Below are 13,092 nucleotides of genomic sequence, written 5' to 3' on the forward strand. Positions count from 1 at the left end.
CAACCTCCCCTCCATCCAGCCTTCTCTAGGATGACCCCAACCTCCCCTCCTTCCAGCCTTCTCTAGGATGACCCCAACCTCCCCTCCTTCCAGCCTTCTCTAGGTTGACCCCAACCTCCCCTCCTTCCAGCCTTCTCTAGGTTGACCCCAACCTCCCCTCCTTCCAGCCTTCTCTAGGATGACCCCAACCTCCCCTCCTTCCAGCCTTCTCTAGGATGACCCCAACCTCCCCTCCTTCCAGCCTTCTCTAGGATGACCCCAACCTCCCCTCCTTCCAGCCTTCTCTAGGATGACCTCAACCTCCCCTCCCTCCAGCCTTCTCTAGGATGACCCCAACCTCCCCTCCCTCCAGCCTTCTCTAGGATGACCCCAACCTCCCCTCCTTCCAGCCTTCTCTAGGTTGACCCCAACCTCCCCTCCTTCCAGCCTTCTCTAGGTTGACCCCAACCTCCCCTCCTTCCAGCCTTCTCTAGGATGACCCCAACCTCCCCTCCTTCCAGCCTTCTCTAGGTTGACCCCAACCTCCCCTCCTTCCAGCCTTCTCTAGGATGACCCCAACCTCCCCTCCTTCCAGCCTTCTCTAGGGTGACCCCAACCTCCCCTCCTTCCAGCCTTCTCTAGGATGACCCCAACCTGCCCTCCTTCCAGCCTTCTCTAGGATGACCCCAACCTCCCCTCCTTCCAGCCTTCTCTAGGATGACCCCAACCTCCCCTCCCTCCAGCCTTCTCTAGGATGACCCCAACCTCCCCTCCTTCCAGCCTTCTCTAGGATGACCCCAACCTCCCCTCCTTCCAGCCTTCTCTAGGTTGACCCCAACCTCCCCTCCTTCCAGCCTTCTCTAGGTTGACCCCAACCTCCCCTCCTTCCAGCCTTCTCTAGGATGACCACAACCTCCCCTCCTTCCAGCCTTCTCTAGGATGACCCCAACCTCCCCTCCTTCCAGCCTTCTCTAGGATGACCCCAACCTCCCCTCCTTCCAGCCTTCTCTAGGATGACCCCAACCTCCCCTCCTTCCAGCCTTCTCTAGGATGACCCCAACCTCCCCTCCTTCCAGCCTTCTCTAGGATGACCCCAACCTCCCCTCCTTCCAGCCTTCTCTAGGATGACCCCAACCTCCCCTCCTTCCAGCCTTCTCTAGGATGACCCCAACCTCCCCTCCTTCCAGCCTTCTCTAGGATGACCCCAACCTCCCCTCCTTCCAGCCTTCTCTAGGATGACCCCAACCTCCCCTCCTTCCAGCCTTCTCTAGGATGACCCCAACCCCTCCTACCTTCAACCCCAGACTGATATGCTCTCCTAGCCATCCTATTCTTTTCCTAAATGTAATCTGTTCTTAAAATCTACTTAGTATTTTTTTTGTATTTTAGGGATTTAACACGATGTTAATAGACTTCTAAGATAATTTAACACGATGTTAATAGACTTCTAAGATAATTTATAATGTAAAATATTGTCTTCCAGTTATTAAGGTGAATGATACTGCTTTATAAAGTTAAAAGTTCACTGGTACTACTTTATAAAGTTAAAAGTTCACTGGTACTACTTTATAAAGTTAAAAGTTCACTGGTACTGCTTTATAAAGTTAAAAGTTCACTGGTACTGCTTTATAAAGTTAAAAGTTCACTGGTACTGCTTTATAAAGTTAAAAGTTCACTGGTACTGCTTTATAAAGTTAAAAGTTCACTGGTACTACTTTATAAAGTTAAAAGTTCACTGGTACTACTTTATAAAGTTAAAAGTTCACTGGTACTACTTTATAAAGTTAAAAGTTCACTGGTACTACTTTATAAAGTTAAAAGTTCACTGGTACTACTTTATAAAGTTAAAAGTTCACTGGTACTACTTTATAAAGTTAAAAGTTCACTGGTACTACTTTATAAAGTTAAAAGTTCACTGGTACTGCTTTATAAAGTTAAAAGTTCACTGGTACTACTTTATAAAGTTAAAAGTTCACTGGTACTACTTTATAAAGTTAAAAGTTCACTGGTACTACTTTATAAAGTTAAAAGTTCACTGGTACTACTTTATAAAGTTAAAAGTTCACTGGTACTACTTTATAAAGTTAAAAGTTCACTGGTACTACTTTATAAAGTTAAAAGTTCACTGGTACTGCTTTATAAAGTTAAAAGTTCACTGGTACTACTTTATAAAGTTAAAAGTTCACTGGTACTACTTTATAAAGTTAAAAGTTCACTGGTACTACTTTATAAAGTTAAAAGTTCACTGGTACTACTTTATAAAGTTAAAAGTTCACTGGTACTACTTTATAAAGTTAAAAGTTCACTGGTACTACTTTATAAAGTTAAAAGTTCACTGGTACTGCTTTATAAAGTTAAAAGTTCACTGGTACTACTTTATAAAGTTAAAAGTTCACTGGTACTACTTTATAAAGTTAAAAGTTCACTGGTACTACTTTATAAAGTTAAAAGTTCACTGGTACTACTTTATAAAGTTAAAAGTTCACTGGTACTGCTTTATAAAGTTAAAAGTTCACTGGTACTGCTTTATAAAGTTAAAAGTTCACTGGTACTACTTTATAAAGTTAAAAGTTCACTGGTACTACTTTATAAAGTTAAAAGTTCACTGGTACTACTTTATAAAGTTAAAAGTTCACTGGTACTACTTTATAAAGTTAAAAGTTCACTGGTACTGCTTTATAAAGTTAAAAGTTCACTGGTACTACTTTATAAAGTTAAAAGTTCAGTGGTACTACTTTATAAAGTTAAAAGTTCACTGGTACTACTTTATAAAGTTAAAAGTTCACTGGTACTACTTTATAAAGTTAAAAGTTCACTGGTACTGCTTTATAAAGTTAAAAGTTCACTGGTACTGCTTTATAAAGTTAAAAGTTCACTGGAACTACTTTATAAAGTTAAAAGTTCACTGGTACTACTTTATAAAGTTAAAAGTTCACTGGTACTACTATATAAAGTTAAAAGTTCACTGGTACTGCTTTATAAAGTTAAAAGTTCACTGGTACTACTTTATAAAGTTAAAAGTTCACTGGTACTACTTTATAAAGTTAAAAGTTCACTGGTACTACTTTATAAAGTTAAAAGTTCACTGGTACTGCTTTATAAAGTTAAAAGTTCACTGGTACTGCTTTATAAAGTTAAAAGTTCACTGGTACTACTTTATAAAGTTAAAAGTTCACTGGTACTACTTTATAAAGTTAAAAGTTCACTGGTACTACTTTATAAAGTTAAAAGTTCACTGGTACTACTTTATAAAGTTAAAAGTTCACTGGTACTACTTTATAAAGTTAAAAGTTCACTGGTACTACTTTATAAAGTTAAAAGTTCACTGGTACTACTTTATAAAGTTAAAAGTTCACTGGTACCTCTTTATAAAGTTAAAAGTTCACTGGTACTACTTTATAAAGTTAAAAGTTCACTGGTACTACTTTATAAAGTTAAAAGTTCACTGGTACTGCTTTATAAAGTTAAAAGTTCACTGGTACTACTTTATAAAGTTAAAAGTTCACTGGTACTACTTTATAAAGTTAAAAGTTCACTGGTACTACTTTATAAAGTTAAAAGTTCACTGGTACTACTTTATAAAGTTAAAAGTTCACTGGTACTGCTTTATAAAGTTAAAAGTTCACTGGTACTACTTTATAAAGTTAAAAGTTCACTGGTACTACTTTATAAAGTTAAAAGTTCACTGGTACTACTTTATAAAGTTAAAAGTTCACTGGTACTGCTTTATAAAGTTAAAAGTTCACTGGTACTACTTTATAAAGTTAAAAGTTCACTGGTACTACTTTATAAAGTTAAAAGTTCACTGGTACTACTTTATAAAGTTAAAAGTTCACTGGTACTACTTTATAAAGTTAAAAGTTCACTGGTACTACTTTATAAAGTTAAAAGTTCACTGGTACTACTTTATAAAGTTAAAAGTTCACTGGTACTACTTTATAAAGTTAAAAGTTCACTGGTACTACTTTATATAGTTAAAAGTTCATTGGTACTACTTTATAAAGTTAAAAGTTCACTGGTACTACTTTATAAAGTTAAAAGTTCACTGGTACTGCTTTATAAAGTTAAAAGTTCACTGGTACTACTTTATAAAGTTAAAAGTTCACTGGTACTGCTTTATAAAGTTAAAAGTTCACTGGTACTACTTTATAAAGTTAAAAGTTCACTGGTACTGCTTTATAAAGTTAAAAGTTCACTGGTACTACTTTATAAAGTTAAAAGTTCACTGGTACTGCTTTATAAAGTTAAAAGTTCACTGGTACTACTTTATAAAGTTAAAAGTTCACTGGTACTGCTTTATAAAGTTAAAAGTTCACTGGTACTACTTTATAAAGTTAAAAGTTCACTGGTACTACTTTATAAAGTTAAAAGTTCACTGGTACTACTTTATAAAGTTAAAAGTTCACTGGTACTGCTTTATAAAGTTAAAAGTTCACTGGTACTACTTTATAAAGTTAACAGTTCACTGGTACTGCTTTATAAAGTTAAAAGTTCACTGGTACTACTTTATAAAGTTAAAAGTTCACTGGTACTGCTTTATAAAGTTAAAAGTTCACTGGTACTACTTTATAAAGTTAAAAGTTCACTGGTACTGCTTTATAAAGTTAAAAGTTCACTGGTACTACTTTATAAAGTTAAAAGTTCACTGGTACTGCTTTATAAAGTTAAAAGTTCACTGGTACTACTTTATAAAGTTAAAAGTTCACTGGTACTGCTTTATAAAGTTAAAAGTTCACTGGCACTGCTTTATAAAGTTAAAAGTTCACTGGTACTGCTTTATAAAGTTAAAAGTTCACTGGTACTACTTTATAAAGTTAAAAGTTCACTGGTACTACTTTATAAAGTTAAAAGTTCACTGGTACTGCTTTATAGAGTTAAAAGTTCACTGGTACTGCTTTATAAAGTTAAAAGTTCACTGGTACTACTTTATAAAGTTAAAAGTTCACTGGTACTGCTTTATAAAGTTACAAGTTCACTGGTGTTAGCTTATAAAGTTACAAGTTCACTGGTGTTAGCTTATAAAGTTACAAGTTTACTGGTGTTAGCTTATAAAGTTACAAGTTCACTGGTGTTAGCTTATAAAGTTACAAGTTCACTGGTGTTAGCTTATAAAGTTACAAGTTCACTGGTGTTAGCTTATAAAGTTACAAGTTCACTGGTGTTAGCTTATGAAGTTACAAGTTCACTGGTGTTAGCTTATGAAGTTACAAGTTCACTGGTGTTAGCTTATAAAGTTACAAGTTTACTGGTGTTAGCTTATAAAGTTACAAGTTTACTGGTGTTAGCTTATAAAGTTACAAGTTCACTGGTGTTAGCTTATAAAGTTACAAGTTCACTGGTGTTAGCTTATAAAGTTACAAGTTCACTGGTGTTAGCTTATAAAGTTACAAGTTTACTGGTGTTAGCTTATAAAGTTACAAGTTCACTGGTGTTAGCTTATAAAGTTACAAGTTTACTGGTGTTAGCTTATAAAGTTACAAGTTTACTGGTGTTAGCTTATAAAGTTACAAGTTCACTGGTGTTAGCTTATAAAGTTACAAGTTCACTGGTGTTAGCTTATAAAGTTACAAGTTCACTGGTGTTAGCTTATAAAGTTACAAGTTTACTGGTCTTAGCTTATAAAGTTACAAGTTCACTGGTACTGCTTTATAAAGTTACAATACAACATAATACAAGTTGAGTGATGGTTGTTGTTGCAGACTTGGATATAAGGAATTAAGAACAAGCACAATACAGTGTAGAAGTCTTGGTAAAGCAGTTATGTCTGAAAGTTCACATTGTACGGTCAGATCACTACTTACCATCGTACGGTCAGATCACTACTTACCATCGTACGGTCAGATCACTACTTACCATCGTACGGTCAGATCACTACTTACCATCGTATGGTCAGATCACTACTTACCATCGTACGGTCAGATCACTACTTACCATCGTATGGTCAGATCACTACTTACCATCGTACGGTCAGATCACTACTTACCATCGTACGGTCAGATCACTACTTACCATCGTATGGTCAGATCACTACTTACCATCGTACGGTCAGATCACTACTTACCATCGTACGGTCAGATCACTACTTACCATCGTACGGTCAGATCACTACTTACCATCGTACGGTCAGATCACTACTTACCATCGTACGGTCAGATCACTACTTACCATCGTACGGTCAGATCACTACTTACCATCGTACGGTCAGATCACTACTTACCATTGTACGGTCAGATCACTACTTCCCATCGTACAGTCAGATCACTACTTACCATCATACGGTCAGATCACTACTTACCATTGTACGGTCAGATCACTACTTACCATCGTACGATCAGATCACTACTTACCATCGTACGGTCAGATCACTACTTACCATCGTACGGTCAGATCACTACTTATCATCGTACGGTCAGATCACTACTTACCATCGTACGGTCAGATCACTACTTATCATCGTATGGTCAGATCACTACTTATCATCGTACGGTCAGATCACTACTTACCATCGTACGGTCAGATCACTACTTACCATCGTACGGTCAGATCACTACTTACCATCGTACGGTCAGATCACTACTTACCATCGTACGGTCAGATCACTACTTACCATCGTACGGTCAGATCACTACTTACCATCGTACGGTCAGATCACTACTTATCATCGTACTGTCAGATCACTACTTACCATCGTACGGTCAGATCACTACTTACCATCGTACGGTCAGATCACTACTTACCATCGTACGGTCAGATCACTACTTATCATCGTACGGTCAGATCACTACTTACCATCATACTGTCAGATCACTACTTACCATTGTAATGTTATGACTGACTTGCAGAACTTCTGAGATAATAAAAAACTCTAATAATAATACAGGAAGACCTCACTAATATGCTGGTTAGGTTCTAGATGCAGCCATAGTGCAGATATTGCCTTAACCCTTTGAAGGTCCGTCCCGTAGTTCTATGGCTTTGAAGCCTGAGTCCAAACCGTAGTTCTACGCCTTCAGCTCAGCTCACTCAGGTAAGCTGTGAATGGTAAATTTGGGCCTAGATAGAATGCATCTATGTGGTAAGTGTGCTCCATATAAAACATCCTGCAACACACAGTGCATAATGGGAAAAAAACTGTGACTGTTTTTGGACTAAAACAGAGATTTTGTGGTGTATACTCGTGTGTTTTTTTACATTTGAATTTGCAGTTTCTTGGTCTCATTTGATAGAATGGAAGATATATCACAGAAATAGACATGATTTTGATTGGTTTTAGTGCTGAAAAATAGCTTGAAACTGAGCACAAAGTAGCGGAAATGTTTGATTTTTGCCGATGTTCAAGAGTAAACAAATGACGTCATGCGTCCTATACACGTCAACTGGTGGATCTAATATACATTCACGAATGCACTGATATTATTTATACAATTATTACAGTATTGCATAACAGTAAATCTTCCATTTTTTGGTGTGAATAAAAATTCATTATGTGAATAAAAAATCAAAATGGAATTTTTTTATAAATCCTGACATTGTAACTAAAATAGAGGAAGCGTTGCTTTAGTACCAGGAATGCCTGCACTAAAATAATGCTTATTCTGGACCCTATTTTGAAATTGGAATATTTTGAACTTTGTGTGAAATTGCCCAAATTTACAATTTCCAATCACTTTATTGGTTAGTTGAAATAGTTGATTGGGCAGTTTCTTGTGCTCAGTCGATAAAATAGAAGTAATACTAGAGAAATAGCTAAGAATTTGGCCGACTGGAATAGTGTAACTAGCCTAAAATGGGAGTCAAAATGGGCAAAATCGCTGATGCATAAATATTGCTGACGCAGCAAAATTCACTATAGCATAATTTCGTCAATTTTCCATCAAATTTCGTACTTTTTGTTTTATTACATTCAGAAAAAGATTCTCTACCATTTCATGAGAGAATTTTTTTTTTTAAATTCTTAGACCCTGTGGACAAGACTCAGATCGGGGATCAGGACCCTGATAGGGTTAAGAGCAAGACAAGCGCTGAAAATAATAAACATGAGTATAATTTTTCAGCTTTGTATTAGCAGTGCTCTAAAGTGAGTATTGCACTAATTAGGTATGCCTGTGATAAAAATAAAATTTGGGACTTTATTTTTGAATACCTGTCCTTTTGAAAAATTTACAAGTGTGCACCCATCCAAGCAGTAAATACATCTACACTAAATATGAATACTAAAGTTGACATTTGCAAGTGACAGTATAATCATCAGGATGATAAGCTCTGGCAAAAACATTACGTATATCATTATTGTGTACAGCATCCCCTCGCTTAGCAATGTAATCATTTACCGACAACTCAGATTTACGACGGGCTCTCGGACCAGTATGCATACCCAAGTAATGTATATTAGAGCTGATTTCCTCTATTCTGTTTATTACAGTACACTGCTGTATAAACATTTAAAAATATACTAAAAATGTTATAAATAATACTAAGGTGATATTAAGAGTATCAAAGATGGTTAACACAAACCCACTGCCATTATAGTATGTTGCTCACTTAGTGACGTGGTCTTAGCAACACAAACCCACTACCATTATAGTATGTTGCTCACTTAGTGACGTGGTCTTAGCAACACAAACCCACTGCCATTATAGTATGTTGCTCACTTAGTGACGTGGTCTTAGCAACACAAACCCACTACCATTATAGTATGTTGCTCACTTAGTGACGTGGTCTTAGCAACACAAACCCACTGCCATTATAGTATGTTGCTCACTTAGTGACGTGGTCTTAGCAACACAAACCCACTACCATTATAGTATGTTGCTCACTTAGTGACGTGGTCTTAGCAACACAAACCCACTACCATTATAGTATGTTGCTCACTTAGTGACGTGGTCTTAGCAACACAAACCCACTACCATTATAGTATGTTGCTCACTTAGTGACGTGGTCTTAGCAACACAAACCCACTACCATTATAGTATGTTGCTCACTTAGTGACGTGGTCTTAGCAACACAAACCCACTACCATTATAGTATGTTGCTCACTTAGTGACGTGGTCTTAGCAACACAAACCCACTACCATTATAGTATGTTGCTCACTTAGTGACTTGGTCTTAGCAACACAACTCTGGCAGTAAGTGACGACACACTCTATGATCATTATTATATTATTATACAGAAGACTTTCTGCATTATGAATATTATACACAATACAGAAGATTCTCAAAGTGTTTGTAAGTCTAGGACTTACTGTACATGTGCTCCTTGACTTACGATGGTTCAACTTAAGATATTTGAACTTCACGATGGTTCAACTTAAGATATTTGAACTTCACGATGGTTCAACTTAAGATATTTGAACTTCACGATGGTTCAACTTAAGATATTTGAACTTCACGATGGTTCAAAAGCAATTATCTTGCAGATGAAACATAATTATCCAGCATGAAGGAGGCAAGTCCCTAACTTTTTTTTTATTAACACGTCATCCATTTCCTACCAAGGTCGGGTGACCCGAAAAAGAAGAAATACTTTCATCATCATTCACTCCATCACTGTCTTGCCAGAGGCGTGCCTACACTACAGTTAAAAAAAACTGCAACATATCCACACCCCTCCTTCAGAACACAGGCACTTCTGACCTCCAGAGACTCCTGGCGAGCCATTCCACTTCATCTCAGCAACTGGGAAACTAAGCACCAAGGCAGAATTTTTGTTTTGTCTACCTTACCTTACCATTTATCACATCTGTCAGACACTGCAGCATCATGGGATTTTGATACAAAGAATTCTTCAAACCTTGTCCAACCTGTGGATGAAGACCTACTTAGACTAGTTGATGGTACCACTGTGACCCCGCCTCCTCCTGCTTCACCTCACCTGATTACAGTATATAAGCCATGTCTACGGCCCTATGCTCTACATTCTACAAGATTGATGGACTGAACACATCGACTCCAGGCTGAGGGACTGATTACCTCTAACAACTCCTCTCCTTACACCTTTCTGCATTGTATTGGACTGATGAAGCCACTGTGTGGCAAAACATTTCCTCAATAAAGATTCCCATATGTTGCATAAGTGTCTCAATCTTCAACTGAGCCTAATGAGTCCTGAATTAAATCCTTTACATGTCCAGTGGTAGCATTATCCACTGGAATGTATATGAATGATAGACAATACTGACAAGATGAAGAATTAGACATGTGCAGCATCTGGGTATCTTTATTTGTAGACATTTCACCATCCAGTGACTATCAGTACAGTTTAAGGACATGAAATAAGTAGAACTATATACAGATGAGGTAATCAGTCCCAAGGCTGAGGGACTGATTACCTCATCTTTTGTATATAGTTCTACATTCATCACATTATGTCCTTGTATTGATAAAGCCACTGATTGGTGAAATGTCTTCATGTGAAGATACCCAGATGTTGCATATGTGTCGTCATGTACTGAATGCCGGGTTTTGTTGTAACAGTCAGAACCTGTTGATCATCAGCAGTGTTCATTTTAGGGTTATTAATCCTAATGTCAGACCTCTTCTAAGCCTCAGTGTTCTTCCTAACAATATAAACAAGAGGGTGAGAACAAACAGTAGGACCTCACAACTCAGTGCTAAGGTAAGGTAGATTCTCAACCACCAGTGAAGTTCCTGAGCACTCGTTGAAAATAACTCTATCACTGCACCAACCAGTCACTGAAATACAGTGGAACCTCAAATATCGAACTTTCTTCGGTCCAGAAGGCTGTTCGAGTGCCACTACCGAACGAATTTATTCCCATCAGGAATAATGTAAATTAGATTAGACCATTTAAGACCCTCAAAAATGCACTTATAAAAGCACTTATAAAAATACACTTACATAACTGGTTGAGTTGGGAGCAGTTCGATTTTTGAGGTTACACTGTACTATCACTGCATCAGTCACTGAAACACACTCACTGCACCAACCACAGTCACAGAAATGCTGTCACTGCACCAACCACAGTCACAGAAATACTTTCACTGCACAAATGATCCTTGATAATCAGCATTATTGCCTCATGAAGAACAACTTCCTCTCCCAGCACACATTAACTGCACAAAAATAAAAAAACAGAATTATGAGACCTATGTATAAAATTATGATCAACGTCCAAATCAACACCGGCAGTGTGGAACCATTCACTAAACTAGGTACATTTAAGTGCCTTAGCACTTTTTTGCAACTTTAACCTTGCATATAGGACGCACGTTTTTTCCTTCCCATATTTATGAAGGCCTCAGTCACCATGGAAATTCGAAAAAGTAAATGAAGTGTCTGGGGATGACCCTAGACAACACTGCTACTGTTTGTCACCTTGAGGTAGGTGTCTGTGTCAGGTTACCACCAGTAGGTGAGGTACTGTACCATTTGTATCACCTTAAGGTAGGTGTCTGTGTCAGGTTACCACCAGCAGGTGAAGTTCACTTTGACTACACTGTGTACAGAAGGTAACTAGGTACCAGAGTACATCAACAATGACAACTTTGTTATAGTCCTAGTGATTATTAAGTCTTAAAATTTTGAAATTAAGCATTGTTTCACAAAATTTATTATTAATGTGTAGGGGTGTGCCCGAATATTGGTATCAGTCTAAATACTGAGTATCAGTGGGCATTGGTAAATTTTGGTGGTACTAGCATCGGTGGGTATCAGCTAATTTTGATGGTATCGGTATCAGCCTAAAATTGAGTATTAGTATCGGCAAAAAATTTTGGCATAGTCCCCTGCCTATCGATATGTATTTGCAAGTAAAATGTGTTGATATATTTTTTAGGGCCTGGAGTGGCTTGTCTCTCTCTACAACAACAATCTGAATGGCATCCTGGCCGATGAGATGGGTCTGGGTAAGACTATCCAGACTATCGCACTTCTCACCTACTTGATTGAGACCAAGAAGAACAACGGACCCTATCTCATTATTGTGCCGCTCTCCACCATATCTAACTGGGCTCTGGAATTTGAAAAGTGGGCCCCCACAGTTCAGGTGAGATGTCAAGGTTCTCAAAGTCAGGTTATACTATGTGTTATTCTGAATTTGTCAGCTTATACTGTGTGTATTTCTGATGTTTCTTTTAAGTCAACTTCATAAATTTTTTGTGTGTTCGGGTTCAGTGAACCACTTTTTTTGTATCAGTTTGTTAGCATAAACTCTATTAAATAGTAGTTGATTTTTTTTAATAGCTTTTTATGTCAAATTTGTCTTTTGTTATTTTTCTTGTGTGTACATGTATGGTTGTTATTTTATTCATCACCTGTGTGTACATGTATGATTGTTGTATTGATCAGTCTTGTGTGTACATGTATGATTGTTGTATTGATCAGTCTTGTGTGTACATGTATGAGTTTATTCATAACTCTTGTTTGTGTGTGTGTACATATGGTTGCTTCATTCATTACTCTTGTGTATAAACCATACCACGGGCGGGGTTTGATCCCACGGTCAGGGTTTGATCCCACGGTCAGAGAGTCTCAAAACTCCAGACCGTCGCGTTAGCCACTGGACCAGCTAGCTTCAATAAGATTCATCTAACTAGGTATATTTCTATACCATAGGAAGGTCAGCATAGGCAGGATCAAACCCCGCCCGTGGTATGGTTTGTTTGCAATTGTGTCATTATGATTTCATGAGTCATGTTGACGGCTTCGAAGGGACTTGAGCTAGAGTTCGTCACGGCCATGCTAGCGGGAGATTCGTCTGTAAAAACTTGCATTTGTGGTCACAGTGGTGCCTATGCTAACCTTCCTATGGTGTAGAAATATACCTAGTTGGATGAATCTTATTGAAGCTAGCTGGTCCAGTGGCTAACACAACGGTCTGGAGTTTTGAGACTCTGACCGCGGCATCAAACCCCGCCTGTGGTATGGTTTGTTTGCAGTCGTGTCATTACGATTTCGTGAGTCTCTTGTGTATACATGAATGATTTTATTCCTCTCTCTTGTGTGTGCATGTATACTTGCTGTCTTATTCATTACTCTCCTGTGTACATGTATGTACACTTTCTCATTTTTTTGGAAATGTTTCACATTTGCTTGCCACTGATGACACAGGTTTCTTGCTTCTTGATAGATTTGCTTTTCTTATTGTACCACTT

At 37.7% G+C, this 13,092-nt stretch overlaps 1 protein-coding gene across 5 annotated transcripts in view; it reads left to right on the top strand.

The window, feature by feature from the left end:
* LOC128699941 (ATP-dependent helicase brm) overlaps positions 1-13,092 on the top strand; it is a 232,990-nt gene that overhangs the window by 88,879 nt on the left and 131,019 nt on the right. For all 5 annotated transcript variants that reach the window (XM_070102471.1, XM_070102470.1, XM_070102468.1 and 2 more), the window contains one exon: positions 11,775-11,984. In XM_070102471.1, coding sequence (XP_069958572.1) covers positions 11,775-11,984 — 210 coding nt within the window. The remainder of the gene's footprint in view (positions 1-11,774; positions 11,985-13,092) is intronic.

This window comes from Cherax quadricarinatus, chromosome 81, assembly GCF_038502225.1.
Source record: "Cherax quadricarinatus isolate ZL_2023a chromosome 81, ASM3850222v1, whole genome shotgun sequence".
NCBI lineage: Eukaryota > Metazoa > Arthropoda > Malacostraca > Decapoda > Parastacidae > Cherax > Cherax quadricarinatus.